General features: G+C 50.9%; 1 protein-coding gene across 1 annotated transcript in view; it reads left to right on the top strand.

Moving 5' to 3' along the window:
• Positions 1 to 21,032, top strand: part of HIPK2 (homeodomain interacting protein kinase 2) — a 172,531-nt gene extending 151,499 nt beyond the window's left edge. Inside the window, exons 11-15 of the mRNA XM_049775970.1 lie at positions 1,300 to 1,476; positions 5,301 to 5,588; positions 14,390 to 14,634; positions 19,035 to 19,195; positions 19,862 to 21,032. Of these exons, the coding sequence (XP_049631927.1) occupies positions 1,300 to 1,476; positions 5,301 to 5,588; positions 14,390 to 14,634; positions 19,035 to 19,195; positions 19,862 to 20,323 (1,333 nt within the window). The 3' untranslated portion in view covers positions 20,324 to 21,032. The remainder of the gene's footprint in view (positions 1 to 1,299; positions 1,477 to 5,300; positions 5,589 to 14,389; positions 14,635 to 19,034; positions 19,196 to 19,861) is intronic.
• Positions 21,033 to 27,433: the final 6,401 nt, after the last annotated feature.

The following is a 27,433-nucleotide window of genomic DNA, read 5'->3' as shown; positions in this document are numbered from 1 at the left end:
TCTGCCAAGAGCAGGCTACAAACATGAGAACCCTAGCAGAGGTCAGGACTGACTTCTCTTATCATACAAAAAGCAGCAATCCCTCATCCCTGCCTCCCAAACACTCAGGAGCTTGGATGAGTTCCGAGGCCTCTGAGACCAAGTGATCTCAGGGGCTCCTGGCAAACTTTACCAGTTGTAACCCCCAGCCACTTCTCCCAGGGTCAGAGGGGATCAAGCAAGAGGGCAGTAGCACCCTGTAAAGATCCCTAAAAATCCAGAGTGGTAGCACAGTGGTAGGACATTTGTCTTGCATGCTGCTGACCTGGGACAGACCTAGGTTCGATCCCTGGCATCCCATATAGTCCCCCAAGCCTGCCAGGAATGATTTCTGGGTGCAGAGTCAGGAGAAACCCCAGGACGTCGGGTGTGACAGAAAATAAAAATAAAAAGATTCCTAAAAATTAACCCATTGCCATGACTATGAATGCCCTCCTTTCTTATCAAGATGTGTTGACAGCTATTAGTTTTGGTTTAATGCCTCATGACTAGGGCTAGTCAACCTTCAGGTAATCTCAGTCATTCAGCCAATGTGTAATGAATGGATCAGGTGCAGCACTGCCTGAGACACTGAGAATTAAAGGGCCTGCTGATACTTCCAAACTCCTGAGATGCACACGCATGGCTCCTGGTCTTCAGAGTAGGTTCCTCACATCCCCCGATGAGGTCCAGATCAGAGAACTGGGCTCCCCTGCCCTACGGACATCAGAGGGACAAAGGTCAGTTTTGAAATGAAATACACCAGCCAGAGAGATAAGGCAAGAGATAAGACAGCAGGAACAGTTCAATCCCCAGTCTCCCTTATGGTCCTCCAAGCCCTGCAGGAATGATTCCTGAATGCAGAGCCAGGAGTAAACCCTGAGCATCGCTAGGTATGGCCCCAAAACCAAATGAAAGGAAGCAACTGTCAATTAGAGGGAGGAGGTTTGGAAAGTGGGGTGTATGCGTGTGTATTTGTGTAGAAAGTGGTGTGTGTGTGTGTGTGTGTGAGAGAGAGAGAGAGAGAGAGAGAGAGAGAGAGAGAGAGAGAGAGAGAGAGAGAGGAGAGAGAGGAGAGAGAGAAGAGAGAGAATTTGAACTGCATTCCTGCAACATCCTCACTCACGCACAGCCCTCTTGCGGCTGAGCCCCTTCAAACCCACACCACCACAGTGTTGGAGAGCTGGGGCATACTGGCTCCCCACTCCTGACTGTACCTGGGCCCTCCCACTGGAGAGGGACCTTCCGCTAACCAAGCCTTGTCTTGCGACTCCCCACCAGGAACACGCACGCCCACGGCAGCCACTACAACCCCATCATGCAGCAGCCAGCACTCTTGACGGGCCACGTGACCCTGCCCACGGCCCAGCCCCTGAATGTGGGTGTGGCCCACGTGATGCGCCAGCAGCCCACCAGCACCACCTCGTCCCGGAAGAGCAAGCAACACCAGTCCTCCAGGTAGGGGAGGGAGGAGGACTTCTTGGCTGGGCCTGGCATGGGGCAGGGAGTGTCCAGCAGCCCAGGCTGCTCAAGGGCTGTTCCCTGCTCTGCTCAGGGATTATTCCCAGAGGTGCTGGGAAGCAGAGGAGGGCCAGAACCCAGGTTGGCCTCTTGGCGTGCCTCTCCAGCTGTAAGCACTTATTGATCAGCAAAGTACTGACCCTCTGCATCTTGGCAGCATCCTGAGTAGGCCTGGGGCAAACGGTCTGGTGCTTGGGCCTTGGGCCATGCCTTCCCGCTACCTTTTTTCGTTTGGGGGCGGGGGCTCACACCTGACTCTGCACTCAGAAATCGGTTCTGGCAAGCTCCAGGGGCCATATGGGATGCTATGGATGAAACCTGGGTCCATCCAGGGTCTGCAACGTGCCAGGCAAATGCCCTACTGCTGTGCTATCACTCCATCCCCGAGGGAAACACTTCTGATGTGGGTTGAGGTTTTTTAATTTGATGTTGGGCCACACCCAGCAGTGCTGAAGGATAACTCATGCCTCTACAAGCAAGGATTACTCCAGGCAGTGTTTGGGGGACAATATGGGGTGCCAGAGATGGAACCCGGGCTGACCACATGCAAAGCAAGTAACCCACCTGCTATATCACTCCAATTCCCAACATCTCTGATATTTGTGCCTGCCAAGGATTAAACCCAGGGCCTCACACATGCGAGGCAAGTGCTTGGATACTGAGCTATATCCCAACTCTTTCTTTGGATTTTGTCTTTGCTGTTGTTTTTCATTTGTTTTGGAGTCACACCCAGCGATGCTTAGGGGTTATTCCTAGCACTGCACTCAGAAATTATTCTTGGTGGGTCTTGAAGGGCCCTATGAGATGCCAGGGATTGAACCCATGCCTCTCAGCTTCTTCTTTGGAACTTTATCTCCTTTAATGACTTTCTTAAATAGATGTAAAAGTTTTGACTACTCCTAAACATTCACCAGCAGAACAATGATCTATTTATTCTCTTTTTTGTTGGTCTGGGGACCACACCCAGCAATGCTCAGGAGTGACTCACAGCTGTGGTCAGAGGACCAACCATATGGAATCCTAGGGATCCAACCTGGGTAGGCTTCATGAAAACCAAGTGCCCTACCCACTGTACTATCTCTTCAGCCCAGGTTATTGATCTTTTGAAAGTACATCAAGGTTGTGTGTCGTTTTGCACCCAGCTGAGAGACCCTGATTGCTGGTAGGCATGTCTGGGCTAGATGAGAGCAAGGTAATACAGGGACAACTCTCAACATTTGTTTCTCTGCTTCCTTTTTCAGCCAGGTGACAGAAATGACCTTTTTGTCAAAATATAATATATTTCAAAAATATAAACATGAGTTCCATCCCCAGGCTGACTTCCTTTCAAGTTGTCATCCTTGAAGCTAGAGACATACCTGACAGAGGAGGCCAACCCTACTTTACTGTGTTTGGTTCTCCTGAGCACTGGCCCAAAAAGGGAATGAAAAGAAATTTGTCATTCTTCTTCCCAATGTTCTTTATGTGTGGAGGTATCTGATGAGCCTGGGACTGGGAGATCCATCCCAGATACCTAACTGCCATACATTTCTGTGACATGCTCAGCTGCATTCTCTGGCATGGCAGCCAGGTGAGCTGAGAATCCTGGGCTGGGACAGGCAGAGCTGAGCATCCTCATCTTTTTGTTGTTGTTGTTTGGGGGCCACACCCAGCAGTACACAGGAGTTACTCCTGGCTTTGAGCTCAGAAATCACTCCTGGTAGAACTGGTGGACCATATAGGTTGCCAGGGATTGAACCTGAGTCAGCCACATGCAAGACAAATACCCTTCCCACTGTGCAGGGTCTCTGGGTCCCATGCTTGCCCTTTTCTGGCTAAACTAAGAGACAGTGAGGACTTAGCAACCTGTTCTTTTTTGCAAGCCCCCTCCTTCCTGTCACCACGCAGCTGGGTTTTAGGAAAGCTCATTGCCAGCGCATGTCAAGATCATCCTTTAGTAAAATGCATGTCTCTGTCTAATTTTAATACCCTTCCTGAGGCAAAACCATCTGAAAAACCAGAAGGTTCTTCCTTTCCGGCGATACAGCCAGGCGTGCCGTTGGTATATAAGAGCCAAGCAGAGCGATTTCCCTGCTGGGATGGCAAAACATAACAAAACATATTAGCGACAACAAATACATAGGTTTTGGAAATACCAACAAAGGAACAGTCGTTTTAGTAAGGCTTAACCGCCAGCCCTTCAAAAGGGGAGTTCCTTTCCTTTCTGATCTAGGCTACTAGATAGCAAATTAAATGCAGGTCTCTGTAACTAATTATTTCCATCTGATAGTCCTCTCCTCAGCTAAAAGGTGCTACAACCTTTAAGGACAACCTAGCAGTCTCCAGTTTCAATACTGGCTGCCTTTGGTCTTGTACTGTAGTGGTATTTCCAAGGTCAGCGAAGGTTACTGGCTTTGGCTGTTGAGGTTGCCAGAAATGGCTTGATAAAGGGACCTTAGCATTACTACAGCAGGTAGGGCTCCTGCCTTGCACACAATGGACCCTGGATTGTATCACTGGCATCCCATGTGGTCCCCCAAGACTGCCAGGAATAAGCTCTGAGTTTTACCAGGTGTTGATGGGGAAAAAAAAAAAAAAAGACTTTAAATTAAAAAAAAAAAGGCTTGGGGTCAGAGTGATAGCATAGCGATAGTGTGTTTGCCTTGCATGATGCCGATCCTGTATAAACCCAGGTTTGATCCCAGCATCCGATATGGTCCCCCACGCCTGCCAGGAGCAGTTTTTGCACATGTGCAAGTTCTTGTGTGTGTGTGTGTGTGTTTATTTTTGTTTGTTTGTTTGTTTGTTTTTGGGTCACACCCGGCATCGCTCAAGGGTTACTCCTGGCTCTACGCTCAGAAATCGCTCCTGGCAGGCTTGGGGGACCATATGGGATGACGGGATTCAAACCATCATCCTTCTGCATGCTATCTCCATGCTATCTCTCCAACCCCATGTGTGTATATTTTTAGGCCACACCCGGCAGTACTCACCAGTTACTCCTGGCTCTGTGCTCAGAAATCATTCCTGGCAGGCTCAGGAAACCATATGAGATGCCAGGGATCAAACCTGGGTTCATCCCAAGTGGGCAGCATGCAAGGCAAATGCCCTATCTCTGTGCTATCACTCCAGCCCACCAGCAGCAGTTTCTGAGCACAGAGCCAGGAGTAACCCCTGAGTGCCGCTGGGTGTGACCCAAAAAACAAAAAAATAAATAAAATATTTGGGGGGGGGGTTGGGCCATACCCAGTGATGCTCAGGGGTTATTCCTAGTAATGAGCTTAGAAATATCTCCTGGCTTGGGGGACCATATGAGACGCCGGGGGATCGAATCTTGGTCCATCCTAGGTTATTGGGTACAAGGCAGGCACCCTTCCACCATCGCTCCGGCCCCAAAATAAAATTTTTAAAAGAAGGCTTGAGGGGCCGAAGAGATAGCATGGAGGTAAAGTGTTTCCCTTGCATGCAGAAGGTCAGTGGTTCGAATCTCGGCATCCCAGATGATCCCCTGAACCTGCCAGGGGCGATTTCTGAGCTTAGAGCTAGGAGTAACCCCTGAGCGCTGCCAGGTGTGACCCAAAAACAAACAAATAAATAAATAAATAAATAAATGGCGGCTTGATAAAGAATTTTACTGTAGAGGTGGATGCAAAGACCATTTTTGGTGGCCCGAAGACATGACCTCAATGACAAGCACATGTGTGCCTGCAAGGCCCAGAGTTTATTCCCCACCACCCCAGGTTCCCTCCCTGAATTCATGGCGGGCGGCTTTGTCGTTCCAGAAACGTCTCCACCTGTGAGGTGTCCTCCTCCCAGGCTGTCAGCTCCCCACAGCGATCCAAGCGAGTGAAGGAGAGCACACCGCCACGCTGCGCCCTGGTGCACGGCAGCCCGGCCTGCAGCTCCTCCGTCACCTGCGGTTGGGGAGACGGTGCCCCGAGCAGTACCCGGGAGCGGCAGCGGCAGACCATAGTCATCCCTGACACCCCAAGCCCCACCGTCAGCGTCATCACCATCAGCAGTGACACGGATGAGGAGGAGGAGCAAAAGCACGCCCCCCACCAGGTGAGGCTCATGCCCCGCTCCCCCCCTGAAGACCTGACTGCACTCCGGTTCCACCGGGAGGGATACTGGACCCACGTGCTGGAGACCTGATGTACTGCCAGTTGCAAGCTGATGGCCCAGAAATGGGCCCTAACGAGACCACCTCACATGAGGTCTTCAAACATCATCTCCCAAATGTCAGAATGTTTGGGGGAGGCCTTAAGGCCCTAAATTCCAGGGAGCGAGGGAATGGGGTGGGGGCCAGTGCACTTCCACCCCCAGTAGCTGCAAAATCTTCGCTTTCAGCTTTTGATTTGATTCCCTGTCAGTCGCCATCTTTCTCCATTGCCAGAAATGGCCCTAATTGTCCAATTAATCAGAAATTTCCCAGTGTCTGATTAACCTAATCTTTCAAGCTGCCTTTGGCTCTTCACCCTGAGTGCTGCTGTTTATCTCAAAGGAGTAAGGATATGTTTTCGTCTCAGTGTGCTTCCCTGGGAGAAGGAAGGAATATTTATTGTGTAGAAATATTTATTGTCTGTCTCCCTAGCATCTTCCCAGCCTTCCAGCCATGCTTCAGAGCATACTTTGTGCTTGGACAGCCTGGGGAGAAACCCTTGGGTCTTGCCCTTATAGAACATTCAGCTCGGGCCGGAGAGATAGCACAGCGGCGTTTGCCTTGCAAGCAGCCGATCCAGGACCAAAGGTGGTTGGTTCGAATCCCGGTGTCTCATATGGTCCCCCGTGCCTGCCAGGAGCTATTTCTGAGCAGACAGCCAGGAGTAACCCCTGAGCACCGCCGGGTGTGACCCAAAAACCAAAAAAAAAAAAGAACATTCAGCTCGTGGAGCTATCCATTCCCAGGTCGTGTGCAGTCTTGTGCACCCAAAACCTCAGGACCCCAACATGTTGACCCCAGAACTGAAGGCTTGGTTGGGAGAGAAAACCTTCCCTACCTCCCAGCCAGAACTGCCCATGCACCCAGACCAAATGCAAAACCAAACTTTTGCAGTTACCCCTCCGGATTATTTCATCCTTGATTGGATGCCATGTCACTAATTAGCAATCACAGGTTCTTTTGATTAGATATTAAATTCCCCTACTCCAAATCATTGCAAAATGTGCCATAGGCTGATTAAAACCTGCCTTCAGGAGCTGTCCCTGCCCCAGGGCTTCCTTTCCCATCTCTGTAATGGTTAGGTGGCTTGTTTTGTGTTGCTTTTCTTCACGAGCTGGTATGTGTTTTATTAGGGCATCTGTCCTCCCCTTGCTTTTAGTAGTTCCCCTGAATTCTTCCCTATGTTTCAAGAAGAATATACTAAAGGCAACTGTTCTTTGCACTGAGCTGGGGACAGGGGGAGAGGGAAGGGGGCATCTAGGACCCCAACACTGCACTTCTGACCTCCCTTTCTTCTGTGATCACACCACTACCATCATCTCCCTAACCTCCACTTCATGAGCACCCAGTCATGCTTATTGTGGGCTCACAGTGGGGTTGGGTGTCAAGCTTACTGGGAGAGTTTGCATTTCACATGCTTGGGGCCCTGAAGCTAAGGACAGCAGAAAATAAGGCCACAGTAATCTCTCATCACCCTGGACCACAAGTAAGGGAGCAACAGATTTTCTGTTTGAAAATCTGACCACTAAGTAGACTGGACTCTCAAGAGAATGGAATTTACACAGAATTGGACATGCATGGTCTGGAGTGGATGGAGGAGTCCCACATATGTGTGGGGAGAGAGAACAAGGACCTCTCCTTGCCACAGGACCATGACGAGAACAGAGCATAAGTGATACCCAACACAAAAATCAGCAGCAGAGCAGAAATGTACTGCCCTCTTCAGTGACATCCAGAATGACTTGGGACTCGACAGGAAAGGTGGCTACTGAGCACAAGAGTTTCGCACCTTTGGAACCTAAGGGGCTACCTGCATGAGACAGGGACAAATAGCAGAGCCACCCTGTAGGCAGAGCCAAAGAATCCTTGTGAGGGAATTCAGCTACTCATTGCTAGAACAGGAAGCTTACAGAATGAGATTGTAATGGTTTCTAGATATCAAAAGATTGCTGCCATTACAAAAAAAAAAAAATCAGTTCAGAGAACTGGAGAAATTGCACAGGGGTTAAGGTTTGCACACAGCTTTGCACACAGCCAACACCCCAGTTTAATCCCCAGCACCACATAGTGGTCCCCTGAGCTGCATGCAGCACCCTCAGGAGTGACCCCTGAGCACCACTGGTCATGACCCAAAAACTCCAAAAATGAAATTTGATTTAGGCCCCAGAAACAGGAAAGTATTTGAGTCTGGGCAGGTTACAGCCAAAACCCAGAACATCTTATAGAAAAATCACTGTCTCTCAGGACTGTGTCTCAGGTCACTGGGACAGCAACTGCCGGACATGGAGACCATGGTTTCTCCTGGTTCTGAGCATCACAGTTGTCAAAAATGCAACAAGGATTTAAAATAAAAGGAAATGCAACTAGAGTAAAGAGCTATGGGCGCCCCAGCACCAGTCACCTTCTGTGTCCTCCTAGAACTTATTTCTGATTTCTTTGAAAGGTGATCATACAAAAAATGGCCTTAGTGGTTGTATGTGTATATGTGTGTGTCTGCTCACACACACACACATACACAAATGTGTGCCTCGTACATTTGGAGGGCAATATAGACACCAAATTTAAACTGTGGACTTGCTTTCACAAATGACTTTCACCCATGAGATCTGCTTATGACACCGAAAGGAGCTTCTTGACCTGCAGGCATCAGCTCCCAGCCCAAGACCCTTGAGAAAAGAGGGTTGTGACCATGTCATGTGGGGGGATGGGGAACAGCTAGAACACTCAGGGATGCATCCAGGTTTCAGCCAGTGCCTAGGCTAGGACAGCTCAGTGGCAAAGCAACATAACCTGATTTTCAAAGGAGCAGGCCTCCTCTTGATTTCTTTTTTCTTTTGGGGGGGAGGCTTTTGGGGGTCACACCTGGAGGTGCTCAGGGGTTACTCCTGGATCTGCACTCAGAAATCAGCTCCTGGCAGGCTCGGGGGACCATATGGGATGCTCAGAATCAAACCAAGGTCCATCCGGGGTTGGATGCGTACAAGACAAATGCCCTACCACCGTGCTATCTCTCCAGCCCTGCCTCTTGATTTCTTAGAAGACCAAAGTGGCCCACAGCTGTGTGAGAAAGTGCTCACCATCAGAGGAGATGCACATCAAGGCTATAGGCGAGGTGAGCTCACCTCTGTCCATCTGCAGTCACAGAATCTACGTTGGGGTTGGCCAGGTCTGGAGAAGCCACAGGACCTTTGCATGGCCAGCTGGAAGGCAGACCAGTGCTGTGGAAAGCAGGATGCAGATTCCTAGGTCCAAGCAGTCACCGCATCAGGCATTTATCCAGAAGAACCAAAGCCCAGTCCTAGAAGAGACATCCACCTCTCTTCCTCAGCTACAGCAGTTCACAAGCCATAGAATCAACATGTGTGTGACCATGATGACATGGCAAGCGCATGCTGCCTCATAAAGAAGGCATGTGACCTCTGCAAGGAAGAGCCTCTTAGATGGGGGTCTTCACCAGCCTGACTCATCAGAAGGAAGTGGGAGAGGTGGTTGCAGGGGCGGAGGGGAAGGGAGCTGGGGCTGAGGGAATGGGCAGTCTCTCACCCACAGGCCTAAATTATCCTTTAAATACAAGGCTAGCCTCCGAGTCTGCCACATTACACTGTAACCTGCCCAGAACCAGTTGCACTGTTGTACACTTTAAACATGTTCAGAAAAAATAATTTCATGTCTATTCTCATCACAATAAAAGGAGATTTAAGAAAAAAACAAAAAAGAAGCTTAAAGTTGTGCTTTATGGCACTTTCATTCTTTGTTTTTATTTTGGGGTCCCACATTCAGCAATGCTCAGGGCTTATTTCTGGTTTTATGCTCAAGGATCCCTCCTGGTGGGGCTCAGGAATGGAATCTGGACTAGCCACATGCAAGGCAAGCGTCTTTCCTAAATGCTGTGCCGACTATCTGGCCCCAAAAGCATTCTAGTTCCACGTTCAAGTCAGCCCCCACTCCCTGACTGCTGGAATGATCTGGAGCAAGCCTCTGACCTGACACCTTACCTTCCCCATCCAAGGCCCACTGTGAGGATTGAGGGGGTAACTGCACTTTGAAACAGGTGCTGTGCACAGCCACACACTCTCCATCTATGCCATGCATGTTACCTGGGTTTGGTGGTTGGTATTTCGGGTGTAAAACAAACCCTCTCACTACAGAAATTCTTTCTCTCTCTTTTTTTCTCACTCTCCCTTTCTTGCTCTCACTCTTTCTTTCATTATTTCTTTCTCTCCCATTCTTTCTCTCTCTCCTTTCTTCTCTTTTTTAGTTAGAAAGTTGTGATTTTTAGTCATAAAATATTCAACATCCATCACATCACATTCACCAGTGCATATTTTTTTTTTTTTTGGTTTTTTTGGGTCACACCTGGCAGTGCTCAGGGGTTATTCCTGGCTCCAGGCTCAGAAATTGCTCCTGGCAGGCACAGGGGACCATATGGGGTGCCGGGATTCGAACCGATGACCTCCTGCATGAAAGGCAAACGCCTTACCACCATGCTATCTCTCCGGCCCCACCAGTGCATATTTCCCACTGCCAATGTCTCCAGTTTTCCTCCCTCCCCACACCTGTCTCTGTGGCAAACATTTTTCTTTGCTCTCAGAGGAATTTATTTCTGACTATAGATTCAGTTTCTGGGAGATCCCATTTCACTGTGTTTACTAGGTGTTAAGAGATCCCTTTTGGGGATCTGGAGTACAGCAGGGAAGTGCACTTGCCTTGTATGTGACTGACCAGGTTTCAATCCCTCAAACTCCATATGGTCCCCCAACCACCACCAGGAGTGATTCTTGAGTACAAAGCCAGATGTGAGCAGTGAGCACTGCAGGGTGTGGCCCAAAAACCAAACCAACTCCCACAAAAAAGAGACCCCCTTTTCTTCTAGTTTTTCACTCGGGACTATGAGGGCAGGGAATGCATTAATTCCTCTGGTGGTAATGATCAAAATCAGAACTCCAACATGCAGAGCACATGCTCCAGCCCTTTGCAGTATCTTTCTGGCTCTAAGACTCGCCTATGATTCTACCCACAGTCCCTCATGGATCCCATAGTCCCTGGGTCCATGGTCCCCTCAGTCAATGGCAGAAGAGCCAGGATTCTCACACAGGGACATATTTGAGACCCACTTCTGTGGGGTGTGCAGCAGCCATATGACATGTGTGCTTTGTGGCTAGATGATTCTGAAATGAGGGGGTTGGTTTTTTAGTTGGGGAGTTCATTTGGTTTTTAATCTTTTGGGTTTGGGGGTCCACATTGGAGATGTTCAGGAATCATTCCTAGCAGTGCTCAGGTGACCATATGGGATGCAGGGGATTGAACCTGGGTCGGTTTTGTGCAATGTAAATGCCATACCCTTTGTGCTATCACTACAACACCTAAATCTAAGTTTCCATTGTTTATGGTGTACCTACCTGGACCTGGTGTGTCCTGAACAACCAACAGTCCAACTCCCTACATGCTTGTAGCTCCTGCGCCTGCCTCAGGGGAACCTTGTTACAAGGGGGCTCAGGTTTCCTCCTCCCAACATCTCACCACCCTAGAGCCGTGAAAGCAGTGCCAGCTTCTTGCCCTGGTGTGAATCCTGTGGGGTCACTTTCTCCATATTTTAGGATCAAGTGCTGGGTTCTTGCCTCACAACCCAGTCTTTCTAAATTGAATTTGCTGTATATTTCTGTGTTTGGATTTGTTTGATTGTTTTAAGTTTTTGGTCCACATTCAGTGACACTCGGGTTACTCCTGGTCTTTGCCCTTGTGGGATACCAGGGTTCAAACCCAGGCTAATTGCCTGCAAGACAAACACCCTACCCTCTGTGCTAACGCTCCAGCCCTAGATTTTTTTTTTTTTTTTTTTTTTGGTTTTTGGTTTTTGGACCAAAACAACCTGGTGATGCTCAGGGGTTACTCCTGGCTATGCGCTCAGAAATCTCTCCTGGCTTGGGGGATCATATGGGATGCCAGGGGATTGAGCCACAGTCATCCTAAGCTAGCACGGGCAAGGCAGATGCCTTACCGCTTGCACCACCACTCTGGCCCCTCCAGCCCTAGATTTTTTTTTTTTTTGGTTTTTGGTTTTTGTATTTTGGGCCACATCCAGCAGCTCTCTCAAAGGCTACTCCTAGCTTTGCACTCAGAAATACTCCTGGCATGCTCAGGGGATCATATAGGGTCCAGGGATTGAACCTGGGATCGTCCCAGGTTAGTTGCATGCAAAGCAAATGCCCTATTGCTGTGCTATCACTCCAGCCCCTAGATTTTTTTTTAAACTGAGCCATGTTTTACTTATAGCCCCTTTGCCTATTTCAAGTGTGCAATTCAGTGACTTATCAGCCACCTCTTTATCAGTTTAAAAAAATTAAAAGCACACAGGTAAGATGTTCTCCTTGCATGTGGCCAGCCTGGTTCTGTCCCTGGCATTCCATATGTTCTCATATCCCACCAGGAGTCACCCCTGAGCATAGACCTAAGAGTAGGCCCTATGCTGAGTGTAGCCTTAAAACAAAGCAAAAATAGGCCTCCTTTGCCAATTTTAAGGATGTGATTCAATCCCACAAGATTGTATAGCTGTTGACATCAAATTCAAAGTCTCCCAACCCTCCCGGCAACTCATACCCACTTCCTTCATAGGCATTTGCCATGTCCAGGCCCCTCCCTTGCTTTCTGGTCTGACTCATTCACTTCCTGAGAGCAGCTGGCCACTCCACTCCAGGCATTGACATTGCTGAGTGGCCCAAGCGCCTGTTGCCTGCTCACTCACCTGTTGGTGGCATCTTCTGGACCTTACCAAACTCATACTGCATGCATGTTGCGGTGAGCAGCAACGTATGTTGTGTGCACAAGTTCTGTTCCCCATCCTGTGTGCCCTCACTCCACTGGAAGTGGGGTTCCCAGGTCCTGTGGCAACTCTTCATGTCTTTTTGAGGAAGCAGCTCCTGGCAACCTTCTTTACTTTCTATGTGGTACATGGGACATATATGTCGTCTTTGGTCAGAATTACTATGGAGAGCTGGAGAGGGAGTTTAAATGGCCACATGCCAAAGCCCAGTTTTTGAGGCCTGGCACCTCCTGGTCCTCTATGTACCCCCCCAGGAATGTCCCCAAAACCCATTAATTACCCACCACGAAAAATGTCAATCTGGGGGCCAGAGCTATAGATAAAGGTTGGGTCATTTGTCTTGCACATCATGAATCCCTGCTTTGATTTCTGGCTTCATATATGGTCCCCCAAACACTAACCAATGTGATCCCTGAGCATCACTGGCTCCAAAACTAAAACAAAAAATGTTACCATGGTGAGTGCTAAGTTCTTGCCCCTTGTTCCTCGCCCTCATCTTGGTAGTTCTCACTGAACAGCTCAACTGTCATAAAAGGTCTGTGACACCAACTCTCGCTCTGATTATTTTCCAGGCATTTACTGTTAAGCTCACCATGTTTCAGCACAGCTCCTCCTCAGGTGTCTCTCCCCAGGCAGAGAAACGCATATCGATATCTCTGGGTCTCTGCTCGGGATCTCCCTGTGCAGGTGGCAGCACTCCGGCCTGACAGGTGGACTATCTTCCTAGGCTGGCTTCACAGACAGGGATGCTGCTGGGAAGGCCCAGGCCTGCTGCAAGTCTTTTGCTGGAAGAAGTTTCAGGGCTAGCTCATATCCTCATTCTTATGAGGGAGGATGACAAAGAGCAGTTGCCACAGCTGGCGTTCTCTGTACAGGCATGCAGTGCCCTGCACTGCTAACTCACTGCTTTCCCAGTGTCCTGTCTGACACAGGCCCTGCAGATTTACATTTCAGTGAGGCAGCGGTGGCTGCCCCAGGCCACACTGCCAGTACTTGCTGCAGTGGATGGCGGCTGCAGACAGCTCTGACCATAGCAGGACTCGGGGCTTCCTGCAGAACTGCATTGGGTTTGTGGGTCCTCCCACCCTCGCCCCGTTGTCCTAGGCTGCCCTGCCCAGCTCCCTGGGCTCTTGAGTCTTCCCCAGCTGCCTCCAGGGTGGCAGAGATGGATCTTGGGAATAATTCAGCCTGTGATCACCCTGGTGACCTTGGTCCTCAGGGCTATAAATATTAGCCACTTCCCCAAGCACATGGGCTAGGGACGGGCCAGTTTCCTTGGGAGATCGATGGTTTTCCAAAAATAGAGGATGAAGGGACAAAAATAGGTGGAAACTCACTTTTGAAGCTGTCATCATCCCAGCAGCCCCTCACGGAGCTGAGGCAGATGGCGGCAGTTCCCCACGTCACCACCATGCCTGGATGTCATTGCAATAACTCGGAGGTGGGGTGGGGGCCTGGCCAGAGCCATCCATGGCAGTTGCTCCTGATGTTTCTGTTCTGTCCACTAGAGGCAGGAGCCCTGGGATTTAGTCCCCTCAGGCACTAAGGAAGCCTTAGCCCCTATCTAGGTCCTGGCTCATCACAGCTGTCCCCAGTCCTGCCCCAGGGTGTGAGGGGCCATATAGGCAGGACATCATAAGCAGAGAAGATGAGGGTATTTTAGATGTGACAGATCACACCTCTTGTCACTATCCCTCCAGGCCTGTTTACCCTCTGTTCCCTGTTCATCACCACCATCACCCACCCACACCTCCGGCTCTCGTGTGCCTCCCTTGCAGATGTATTGGGCTCTGGGAGTCCCATTCCAACCCCTCTCTTGTCCTTGCATGCCCCCTCCTCCCAAGCCAACGCGGGGTCATGGCCTCTGATGCACCCTTTAATCCCCGCAGCACCATCTCCAAGCAGAGAAAGAATGTCATCAGCTGCGTCACGGTGCATGACTCCCCACACTCCGACTCCTCCAGCACCACCAGCCCGTACTCAGCACAACACCGTACTGGGCACCATGCCAGCACCCTGGACACCAAGGGGAACCTGGATGGACACTGCTCGGGGAACCCCCGCACCATTATTGTGCCACCGCTGAAAACCCAGGCCAGCAACGTGCTAGTGGAGTGTGACAGCTTGGGGCCAGGTAAGTGGCAGGGGGGCTCTAGGGGCTAACCTAGAGCATGGCACTACCAAGCTTGGTCCAGAAAACCCAAAAAGGAAATCATTTCACTCTGTAAGCAGCATTTCTGTGGGTGACTCTTAGCCATGCTGCCTGCTGCCTCCCCTCCCTACTGCCCCTCACTAGGCTCAGAGAGAATGAAGGTCATTTCTTCACCAACTGGTCTAAGAGGACACCCAATGGTGGAGGTCCCTGACTAAGGAGGCTCCAGGGCTGGAGCAATAGCACAGCAGTAAGGCATTTATTTTGCAGGCAGCCAACCCAGGACAAACCCTGGTTTGATTCCCAACATCCCAGGAGTGATTTCTGAGCACAGAGCCAGGAGTAACCGAGCTCTGAGTGCCACTGGGTGTGACCCCTACCCCCTTCCCAAAAAGAAAGGCTCCACTGTGTGGGAAGAGCCTTGTGGATACTTGCAGGGGTGAAATGGTTCTTCCCCCACATATTGTATCAGACCTAGAGCTGTGACTTGGGACCTGAACATTTGCCTTGTACATATTCAATCCCCAGCACCACAGAAATGAGGCCCCACCCTTACTCCCTTCCTGGGCTCACCCCCACTTTCTGTCGCATCTGTTCCTCACCTTTCTTGCACGTGCTCTCCCATGGAAGAATGCAGAATTCCTCCACCACCACCTCCCATCCCTCACCAGTGCCTGGTCAGGACCACTTTTTTGAGGAAAGAGGATCTGAACTACCTGAAAGGTTTGTGTGACACAAGGCACTGGACTCCTAAAATGGGCTATTCTCAAAGAAGACCCTAGAACCTTCGGGAAGTGGTTGCTGGGAAGGCCCCCTACTCACTGCACTCAGGCTGGGTCCTAGGACTGTAACTGGGACACCCCACTCATCACACCCAGGCATCACTTATCCCCTCAGGAAGTGTATGTGTGATATATATACGTATGTGTGTATACATAAATGTGTGTATAAGTGCCTGTATATACATGTATTTGTGTGTGTGTGTGTGTGTGTGTGTGTGTGTGTGTGTGTGTGTGTGTGTGTAAACTCAACAGAAAGTTGCATGCTCTGGGCAGAGAATGGGTGGCCTGGGTGGCCCTTTGCTGAAGGTCTGCACCCTCCCCACCGTCCTACTTCCTTTGTGGTCCTGGGTCCTGTTCTAGAACCCCAGGACCACTCTGCCCCATTAGACCACATACATTTCCATGGTGATATGTGGCTATAGAAGTTGTTGCTGGTGTCAACTCTTTACATCCTCTCAGGTTATGCTTCAGAACTTCAAAATGGCAGGTTGATTCCATCGGGCAGTACAAAGAGACACTATCTTGCATACTAACAAGTATCGCTCTCCCCATCCCATCCTGTCCTATCCCCCAGCCCCGTACTATCCCATCTCTCTCGCTTTTGTGCTGCCCCAGCTTTGCCCTCTCACCTCTGCCTACACTCCAAGATTTGAGTCCGGAAACATGGAAGGAGGGATCTGAAGCTGCCAAGGGTTCTCAGGCTACCTCATGGGGTTCCTGCAGACATCCCACGGCCTGGCTTCTTTCTCAAGGGGCTGTTCTTCTAGAAGCTTCCCATGTGGTCACCTCTTGGATCTTCATGTGGGAGGGCCACACAGTCTGCCTGCCTGCCCTCCTGGTGGCCCCCTGTAGTGACTGCCACCCACACTCTGGCACACATATACCCTCCCCTTTTTCTGGAGAAGCAGAACGAAAGCAGTGACCACCACCTCAACCAAGGCCAGGGGGCACCACTGTCCTTAGGGTGGGGCCCTAATCAGGAGCCCCACATGCACCAAGGGCGGTTCCAGTTTTGGGGTCACCAAAATAACAGGCTGGGCTGAGTAGAGCACACACCTGCCTCTACCCCTCTGCTTTCTCCCTCAGCTCCCTCTGTGGGGAAAACCTGGAATCCCTTTCTTATTAGCCACTCCTCCAAGGTTCCTTCACACCTGTGTCATTGCTGCTCTCTGCTTCTCCATTGCACACCAGGCTAGAATGCACACACACACACCACACACCACACACCACACCACACACACACACACACACACACACACACACATACACACACACACACACACACACACACACACACACACACACATGCTTTTTTTATGTTCCTCTCTGAGGCAGGCTCCAGGAATCTTGAAGAACTGACATAGGTGCAGCTTTGCTGAAGCCATCAGAGCTGCTTTGACCCAGGTCAAAGCAGGAAGAAGCTGGGCCCGACCCAGCAGCACTGGCTAAGTGAAAGAGAAAGCCCTGCCCTCTCCCCTGCGACTTTCTCCCCAGACCTCTTGTCTCAGATTTTCCATTTGTTTGGGGATCATACCCAGTGAAACATGGATAGCCGCTGGTGGTTTGTTACCAAGCCCAGAGAAATAGTTTTCCTTGGTTCCTATGGTGCCTGGGACCACCAGTCCACACCTGCCATGCTTGAAGGAAGCCACAGGTTTTGGTTTTCACAAGGCTGTCGTGCCAAGGATCAAACCCAATGGGAAACCAACAAGATGTGCCCCCAGCCCTCCATGCAGTGCCCCCAGCAGCACCCTAGATCCTGAAGGCAACTTTGAGCTTGGGACTGAGCTTAAATGCAGGTCTGAGCCCCAAATGCAGGCAGCTACCCCAGGCCAGACTGATTCTACACAGATCTGGTGGTTTTTATTTGGTTTTGGTTTGGGGTCTGTAGAATAAAAATTAAAGTCCATGAATTGGGTGAGACCTCCCAGGCACCATGTTTCTTTCTAACCCCTCAGGCAGATGGGTCCGATGAAACAGGGTAGTGGCGGAGAAATAATACACCAAGCAGTCACTAAAGATATTCATTGGAATCAGCTCACTTTATTCCTCATGGCCTTTCTCTGCCATGTGCTCTCACTGCCCTGTGCTGCCTATGCCATGTGCTTTCTCTCTTTTGAGCCCAAAGCCAGCACTTCTTTGTATTTCAAACCAGCCCTGAGTTCCAGGTGGTGGAAGGTCATTGTCAGATACAAAAGCAGCTATCAGTGCGTTTTTACATCTCAAAGGAAGAGGTGTGGGGGGGGGGGAGGAAGTTAGGAGAAAAACACATTCATTTAAGTTTTTACCTAGATTCACCTACAGGGGTCCATACCCAGTGGTGTTTAGCATTGCTCTGGGATATTCAAGGGGTCTGTGTACCAGGGATGTCTGCAGCCATGTCTCCTACATGCAGAGCCTGCCAGCACTTGTCCTCCAAAGCTGTCTCCCCTGCCCATGGATGTGACAGGGCAATGGTGTCAGTGTACAGTTGGATTAGGGGAGCCTCCATTAGGTCATGAGGTGCTTCCTGGGCAGCACAGTCCCTGCCCACCCCACACTCACCAGGGCAAGAAGTGGACCTGGTGGGGGCCGGAGCGATAGCACAGTGCTAGAGTGTTTGCCCTGCATGCAGCCAACCCAGGACAGACCTGGGTTCGATCCCCAGCATCCCATATGGTCCCCCGAGCCTGCCAGGAGCGATTTCTGAGTGCAGAGCCAGGAGTAGCCCCGAAGGCCGCCGGGTATGACCAAAACAAAATAAAGGAAGGGCCCGGATCAATAGCACAGCGGCGTTTGCCTTGCAAGCAGCCGATCCAGAACCGAAGGTGGTTGGTTCGAATCCCGGTGTCCCATCTGGTCCCCCGTGCCTGCCAGGAGCTATTTCTGAGCAGACAGCCAGGAGTAACCACTGAGCACCACCAGGTGTGACCCAAAAACTAAAATAAATAAATAAATAAATAAATAAATAAATAAATAAATAAATAAATAAAAATAATAGAGAAAAAGGGCCCAGAGAGATAGCACAGCGGCGTTTGCCTTGCAAGCAGCCGATCCAGGACCAAAGGTGGTTGGTTCGAATCCTGGTGTCCCACATGATCCCCCGTGCCTGCCAGGAGCTATTTCTGAGCAGACAGCCAGGAGTAACCCCTGAGCATCACCGGGTGTGACCCAAAAAATAAAATAAAATAAAATAAATAAAGGAAGTGGACAGGCAAGCAGATGTGGGTCTGTGGCAAGTTCCTGTGCCTGAGGTCTCGCTCTCTGGAATGAGTTCCTCCATAATCAAGGAGAGAGGGGAATGGCGGGGAGGGGTCGAGGAGGCTGGTTTTCAGCAAGTTCCAACAAGGGCAGCTGGGCAGGGACTTCTGGACAGACACCCCACTTCTCATCCCACCCCACACCTGCAGTTTATTCTCACCCCCTTCGGCTTATTCCAGGACTCCTGGTGTTCTTCTCAAACCCAGCCCTCAAGCGGTGGATCAGCTGCAGGGGCCCCAGATGACTCCACAGCTGTGTGTGCAGGGGAGGTGTCAATCTGGCAGTGGCCCCTCCCAGGAAACCCATTGTTGGGGGGCACAGGGAGTGAGAGTTTGACCTGTGGCTTCCTCCTGTCCACAGTCAGCACCAGTCACCACCCGCCCTCCTACAAGCCCAAATCCTCCAGCAATGTGACCTCCACCAGCGGTCACCCTTCAGGGAGCTCGTCCGGAGCCGTCGCCTACCGGCAGCAGCGGCCAGGCCCGCACTTCCAGCAGCAGCAGCCGCTGAATCTCAGCCAGGTAAGCAGGGTGCCCACCCCGCCCTCGTCCTGAAGGCCCTGCCCTCTACCCTACAGGCCCCGCACTCCACCTACCCCACCTGTCCCATTTATGTTGCAAGCCCGCTCTCAGCTCTGCATGCCCTACCCTTCCTGCATGCCCCTCCCCAGGCTCATGCCCCTCTAGGGGATGGCAAGAGAAGCCCTGTATGGCATCAGCCAGGCACAGGGTGACTTGTGAGGCCTGCATGTGAGCACAGACATGGGTACAGAGTGTCAGAACCTCAAAGCCTCAGCCAGTGGGTTGACTGGGTGAAGGAAGGAGGCCAAGTACCCAGACGTTCCTCCTGATAAGCCTTGAAGGTGGCACGGCCCATTGCCAAGAGCTTGGCTCGCAGGTTTTTTCCTATGGGTGCAGCCCCAGAGAGAACCTCCCAGCTGGGTTGAGAGGAGCAGGCCACAGGAGGGGTGGAAGCATCCCTGCTCTAGTTTGGTAGCCCTGGGAACTTTGTTCTGGACCCAGCTCTGCCCCTCCCTTACCCTTTGCCATCAACCCCATCATCCCCATGCCCATCCTCTTCATTCCCATCCTCTTCATCCCCAGCCCCATCATCCCCAGCCCCATCCTCATCCTTCCCATCCAGCCCTGCTTCTGCAGCGCCGTCCCGTTCCCCCACTCCTTCCGCAGGCTCAGCAGCACCCACCCACGGACCGCACCGGGAGCCACCGCCGCCAGCAGGCCTACATCACCCCCACCATGGCGCAGGCTCCCTACTCCTTCCCGCACAACAGCCCGAGCCACGGCTCTGTGCACCCCCACCTGGCCGCCGCCGCCCACCTCCCTGCCCAGCCCCACCTCTACACCTACACGGCGCCGGCCGCCCTGGGCTCCAGCGGCACGGTGGCCCACCTGGTGGCCCCGCAGGGCTCGGCCCGCCACCCCGTGCAGCACACCGCCTACCCGGCCAGCATCGTGCACCAGGTGCCCGTGAGCATGGGGCCCCGGGTGCTGCCCTCGCCCACCATCCACCCGACCCAGTACCCAGCCCAGTTCGCCCACCAGACCTACATCAGCGCCTCTCCAGCCTCCACTGTCTACACTGGATATCCGCTGAGCCCCGCCAAGGTCAACCAGTACCCTTACCTATAAATACTGCAGGGGGTGTCTGAGGGGCGGATTGGGGGGTCCGGGGGGGCCCTGGGCTTTTTATACTGAAGAAGCGCACATAAACAATGCAAATAGGGCAGGGGCCCGGCACCTGGAAACTTGAACTAGGAGGCTTGGGAAGACTCAGTCCCCACGCGAGGACATTTTAAAGAGGAAGGGGTGAAGGAGGGGGGTGGTGGGGGAATCTATGCTTTTTATTTAAAAACAAAAAAAAAAAGGAAAAAAAAAACCTTCAGTAACAAAAACCACAGCTCACCAACCCATTGGCCACCAAACTGCAAAGGAGACGTCTGAACACCAGGAAGATTCCAGATGGGGTGGGGTGGGGGCGGTCGGGGCCTGTTTTCGAAGAACTTTTATCTATGAACTTTTCAGAGTATTTTCCTATGGCAGTGCGTGCCCCACACACCCCCAAAATTGCCAGGGCTGCCGTCAAGGAAACCGCTAGATTTATATTCTCAAATCACTCACCAGGGACTTCTCCAGAACTCTGAGCTATGGGTTGCCTAGAGGAGCCGGGAGGGCCAGGAGGCTGGGGTTACCAAAGTCCTGCTCCTTGGACAGCACTGAGGGGGTTCAGCCCGGCCACCGGCAGAGACCCACCCAGAACAGACACCTCTTTCTGAGTCTGGAGAAATCCCTCAGCAATGTTATTCCTCAGATGTCATTAATAACATGTGTTGCAAACTTTGGTTGGTTGATCTATATTATTTTTTCTTCCCTTTTCCCAAGATGGCTTTTCTCTTGGAACCAATCTCTAATCCCGTAGCCTAGGGGAGCGGCCATTGGGACACCTCAGAACCGTGTCACAGCCCGCACCCCATCTTACCCCACCCCTTGTATTCAGCGCCAATGATACCAATAGAACCTTCCTCGATGGAATTGCACAAAATAAAGAACCCACAGGTGACGGAGCCCAGGCTGTAGCCGATGGTGGGGGGGTCGGCCCGGCCCCCCCTACCCTCCTAGTGCCTTACGGACGCTGCCTCGGGCTGGGGGTCACTCCACGGTACTCCATGGACAGAGCCTGTGCTCCCTACGCACGCGCTGCACTGTTGTAGCATTTCACTCCGGTCTCACCTGCCTTCCTGCGTCTTACTTTTTTAAATTATTTTGATTTGATTTCCCCCTCCTATTTGTTCTTGGGCCATTGGCTGGCAGAAAGGTGGCAGAGAGCTGGCAGGGCTAGGGAGCCTCCCCTGGCTATGGCTGTGTGGAGACAATGGTGGTGGGCCAGGAAAAATGAAGATTCATTGGGTTGACTTTTAAGTTGGGGCACACAGGGACCCCTTTCCCTCCACTGATACCCCACCCCAGCCCTGCCATTTGTGGGACTTGGGGTCACGTCTGGTTACCTTGCCAAGTGGCAGCCCCAGTCACTAAAACAGGGACAACAAAAGAATGGGGACTAGTCCTTTCTCAGGGGACACTCCAGACACCCTAGCCCTCTGCTCTATGCTGGTTCCACCAGATCCTTCCCCCTGGGAAACAAGTGTTCGCTTTGGTTTGCTGCTGAATTCTTGCCCCATTTCCCATAAAATGATTGGATTTGGACTTGTGAGGAGCCCAGGGGTGGGTACAGCTGATCAGAGCCACCCCTCCCTGCCCCCAGTGGGTCTGTCATGCTGCACTTTGGAAAATACTTTCTTGGACAGACAGTGCCGTTTCCAAAGAAATGTGCCCTTTGCCCTCTTTGCACCTATGACTCCTCCTGGAACCTTCCTTGGGGGCTGTGAGGGGGAGTGGAGGTCTCCTGGTTCATGGTAGATGGCTCCTAAAACATGCAACTTTGAGAGGTGATAGCTCCAGTTGAGGATGGGGTTTGACAGAAGGGCTCAAATGGTTTGATTCTTCATGTTGAGTGAGTCCCTGACAGCCTCTTCTCCCCAATCCACTCACACCCACTCAGCCAAGTCTTCAAGGTGCAAAGAGATGAATGCCCCCACTTCCGGTGCCCCCCCTTCCTCCCTCTGCCCTATCCCTTAACTATCTACTGTGAAAGTTGCTCGGTGCCCCACCCCTACCCCACCCGTGGGTCCTGAGCACTCCCTTGAGCTAATTTCAGCTGTGAAATGTGAAACCCCCACCTGGCCACAACTTCCACTTCTCAAAAGTCCCCCAACTGGAACAGGAGCTCAATCCAGGCCTCGGGCTGAAAGGCAGGATGCCAAGGACTACTCAGACCCCCCCCTCCAACAGGACCACCCAGCCCCTCAGAAACTGTGCCCACCCTAGATGCAAAACAGCCAGGTGGTAGCAATCACTCCCCATTGCCTCCCCCCCAGGTCACCTGCTCAGGCCAAGGGACAAAGTCCAGACTGTCCATGAGCCTCCATTTGCCTTACTGGGAGTCACCTGCCCCCCCCCCCACACACACACACACAAACACATGAAGTCTTTCACACCCTGATCGCCTAGGGAACAGGACAGCATTGCCTTCCATTCCAGAACGTTGGTTCACCTGCTTTGGCTGGAAGTGTCTTAGTCTTTACCCTGACATTTTCTTTCCTTTTCTTCCACATCAGGAATGAATGTTCCTTGCTGCTCATAAAGATAATATTATTGTACTAATTATTATTTTTATTTTTATTATTATTATTACCATTGTAATTACCCTCGTCGTGTTGCTCTTTTTCGTTGGGGTTTTGAAATGCACGTCAATTCCAAGTCCCTTTGTGTTTTTCTCTTTAGTGTTCAAACTTATTTTCTTCTATCTGTGAATATATAAGTAGACCATATACCCCAGTTTCTGTTAGACAAACCCAGGCAAGCCCCCAAGAATTAGGAAAGCGGATTTTCTGTCTCCACCCGTTCCCCAAGAGCTGGTAACCCCTACCCTGCTCAGAAACAGGCTTTGAAACAGCAGCATTAAAGCTGTTTTTCTCTCTGTGTGAGCCATATGGGTTCTTGACAACATCATGCCATTTTTCTGGATTCTTGTTGGTGCGAGGCAGGGTCTGAGGAGCTGGGGAAACTGGACACTTAGCCATGTTTCTCTCCCACACCCCACACCCCTCACATCTCTGCCAGAAAGCAAGATGGAAACTGCCTTTCCAGAGCTGCCCCACTGCCCCGCTTCCCACCAGCACCAGTGACACCTGCCCTACAGCTCCATGGTCCCCTCTCCCCAAGTCCCTGGAGATCTGTGTGGGTGTCAGGGCCCCTTCCTTCCCCCTCTCCCTCGCTGCCCTGCCTACTTCTGCGTTCCTTCCCTCCATCTCTCCAGCATGCAATTTTGGGGCCAAACTAAGAAGCCAAAAATCAACTAGTCAGGGGCTGCTACAAGGTCAGAGGAGCATCGGGAAGGTTGGCTGAGCCCTCCCCCAGAATCATTGGCCAACACAATGCTTAGGCTGACCTCCCAAAACCCACAACTTTCTCCCCAGTCCCAGGTCCCTGAAGACAGAAGAGAGATTAAAGGGCTTTGCCACATTCTATGAGCAGCCACACGTAGGCCCAGCTTAGAGCAGATGGTAGAGCAGATGAAGGCCCCACCAAGCAGTCAGCCCAGGGTGGGGGCACCAATATGGCCTGCCCTAAACCCCGCCCCAGATATCTGGCCAGTAGGACAGGGACAGATGATCCCATCCCCTTGGTCCTTCCACAGGGCACTCCCAGCCCTGATGCAGCCCCGGCCCTTGTGGAAGGACAAGAGAAACTGGAGGAAGGTTGAGAAGTGGAAGCTGTGGAGACTTCCAGCTCCCAGTTTCCATGGGATGAGTCCCCGCTATCATCCCGTGTAGCATTTGTTTGTGCTTTAAGTCTCTGAGCTTCGTGCTTCTTTGGGGCCACTTCTGAGGTGGAAGAAATTAGGCCATTAAATGGAAACAAGGCTGGTGCCAGTTACTGCTGTGAAGAAGAGCCATGGTGAATTCGAGAGGACAGAGAAGGGGGGCAGTACCCCATGATTTCCCCCCAGGACTGTACCTGCTTTCAGGCATGGCTGGAGGCTGAGATATGGTGGGGGTCGCCACCTGCATGGTCCCTGGATTGTGGCACTGTTTGTAAGCGAGCTCGTGGTGGAGGTTCGGGTGGTTTGTGCATGCGAGAGGAGCCGACTTTCTGGGCAACTTGAAGAAGGAGATGAGGAGGCTGAAGGGACAGTTATGGACGGACCATGTTGATGGAATGAGGTGTGTTTCGTGGGCTCCCCAATAGCTTGCTTCTTGGGTGCCTTGAGCAGAGCAGGGAGCTGAGGTTCTCTCTGTGATCCCTGAGCATCCCAGAACCTGGGCCTTTGCGTGCATCTCCCCAGTTTTTGAAGATTTTGCTAGGGTGACTTGTCTTACAGATTTCTGGTGGGGAGGCCTCATCTCTGCTCCAAAGCAAGTCAGAGGGGTCCTTGCCAGATGGAAAAAGTGGGGGTCGAAGTAATTTTTCTCCTTGAGCCAAAGAGCCGTTGTCAGAGACAGCTCGGCCAGGCCGCCAAGCGGGTCATACCTCCACCTTTCTCCCTCCCTCCCTCTCTTGCCTGCCTTGATTAATTTATTACTTTTTAGTGGCAATTTTTTTCTGAAACTCTGTTTCTCTTTGGAGAGACAAGGGGATGCTGCTCAGATGCTGCTGCATCGATGGGCTGCCCTCATTCGTTCCCACGGGCCCACCCAAAGCAGACCTGCGGGGAAGTTCTGGTGTATTTGTGCATTGGGTTATTGGACACAGTAAATCTCCACTTGGACATACCAGGACCTCCCCACTCTTGATCACAATGAAAAGGCAGTGAAAGCCCCATGAGGACCTTTGGGTCCCCACATCCTTCTAGTGAGCCACCCCTGTAGCGGGTTGTCTTGGAGCTGCCCAAGATTCGGGGTTCTAGTCCCAATGACGTCCTTCCCTTCAAAGCTGATGTTGATGTAGAAGAGGCCACCCTCCTGCAGGGCACATTTTTCTCAGAAGATTGTTGGGGGGAATCTTCCTGATACCCCTCACATACAAACAACTCCCACAAAAACTTTGAAGAACCCTCATCTCAGACACCATCATTTCACCTGGGTTGGTGTCTCTTATCTGTTAAAACTTTGCAATATGGTTGCACGTGACTGTAGCTCTGGGATAGAGCATCTACCTGGCATATGTGAGACCCTGAGTTTGATCCTTGTCCCCACAAAGGAAAAGGGATGCCACTTCAGAAGGATGATGTGTCTCACCAAACCCTTAAGGCCTCCTCAGGGCCATCCCACTTGACCATACACATATCCAAATGAGGAAGGTAGCACCCAGGAAGTGTCAGAGGACCACAGAGAGCAAACACAGAATCTCTACATCATGGGTAGCGTCTGGTTCACTAGGTCTCTATTGAGACAGGTCTTGTGCTTTTTTCAGTTTGTAACACTTGAGTGGAATTCAATTCCAGGTGAGCCTTTGACGCTGTCCCCACTAACCTACATGCCAAAGGCCAGGCACACATCTCTCCCCATTCTCTTATTTCACTTTAGCTTTGGACAACCTCAAGCACTCAGCCATCTTGGTCCTTGGCATGTGAGGCAGCAGGGTGGGAACAATGGCACCTGCCAGGGTAATATAGGAAGGAGGGGCAGCTCTGCCCCACTGCCCACCCCAGCTCTCCTCTTTGTGCTGTAAAGGCCAGACCTTTCCCCCACATCACCCCATGGCCAGGGACCAGCAGAAAGGGGACTCAGAACCCAACGTATGCAGAGGCAGGCAGAATTCATTTGACTTGAAGAAAAAATCTGAGGGGCATTTTATTTGGTTCCTGTAGGATTCATTTTCGATTCCTTTCCATGGACCAACTAGCTTTAGTGGCGCTGCTATAATAAACTCTAAAGAGGGGCTGGGGTGGGGGGAGTTTTCTTTCTAAAAACAAATTTTTTGGCTTATAGTTAATTCTAGAAAGACAATACTTAAAGGTCTATATTTTTTTTGAAATGCTATTTTTTACTGCACTGATAAATATGACATCTCTGGGCTGTCACAGACTCCCCACTTCATAGTGGGGGACAGGAAACCAAGCCAGTTCACACCAAATGTGTAAATATCCTGAGAGGCTCTGGGGTCCAGAACTTTTTTCTTTCTGTGAAAATAAGGAGAACAAGGAGGACAAAGAAAAAACAAACATGTTTTCTTTAGAGGTCACCTCAAAAAATATTTTTTTAATGGAAAGCAAGTATGCGCATTGAGGAAAGTCAGGAAAAGTTGGGGGCCTGAGGAAGAAGCTTTTGCCAAGGCAAGACTGATTGAAAGTAACACAGAAACAGTTTTGTTTTAGTGAAAAGGAAGCAAAAATTGGGAATTCGTTAAGATTAGATTCTTTGGGGTTATTTTGAAAAACCAGTGTCCTTCATTACAATACATCTTCTTTGTTTTTTTTTTGTGGGGGGTGGCTCTCTGATTCTCTTATTTTAAAAACTTATTTACTGACTGGCTCCCAGCTTGTTTTTTTGTAAAGTTACAGAATCTTCTGGAACTTGAACTCCATTTGGAAGCAGATGCTAATCATGGGAATTTGAAATCCTGGTTAGTGTCCATAGAGGCAAGTGGACTGGGATTCTGTCAGCATACCCACATGCCTCTTTAAAGAAGATTCTGGAAACATTCTCTCACCCCCAACTGTGACCCTCTGGACATCATGACCTCAAAGGCAGGCATCCATCCTGGCTCTAGCTTTTCTGGAATCATGTAGCCAGCTTGAGCTTGGGACCTAAAATGGCTTTGAACTTTGAGCTGAATAAAATAACAAATTAGTGCTCACCCCAGTCATTGGGGCCTAAAGAGAATTCCAAAAAGAGCAGAATCTTGACCCTGAAAGTTAAACCAGGCAAGAGCTAGTTCTTATGTAGTCATCAAAATTTATTTCTCTGTGGGGTGTCCATGCCTATGGCTGGACATACATATATATCCTTTGTGCTCTCTCAGAGATCAGGAGCCACGTTTTCAAGGCTGACACACAGGGTCAGAATCATAGTCACTGGAGTCAGTGTTTTCCTGGCTATGTTTTAAACCGGTATTTTTAAAGGATATTTTTGTTGACCCCTGACATCTCCAAGTCCCTGTAGTGACCTCCTTCCTAGCTCTGTCCCTTCTTTCTGTCCCACAACCCCAAGGCAGGGCCAAGTTTCCCTTTTATGATGTTGG

Source organism: Suncus etruscus, chromosome 1 (assembly GCF_024139225.1).
Source record: "Suncus etruscus isolate mSunEtr1 chromosome 1, mSunEtr1.pri.cur, whole genome shotgun sequence".
Classification (NCBI taxonomy): domain Eukaryota; kingdom Metazoa; phylum Chordata; class Mammalia; order Eulipotyphla; family Soricidae; genus Suncus; species Suncus etruscus.
This window is presented reverse-complemented; position numbering and strand designations above follow the sequence as displayed.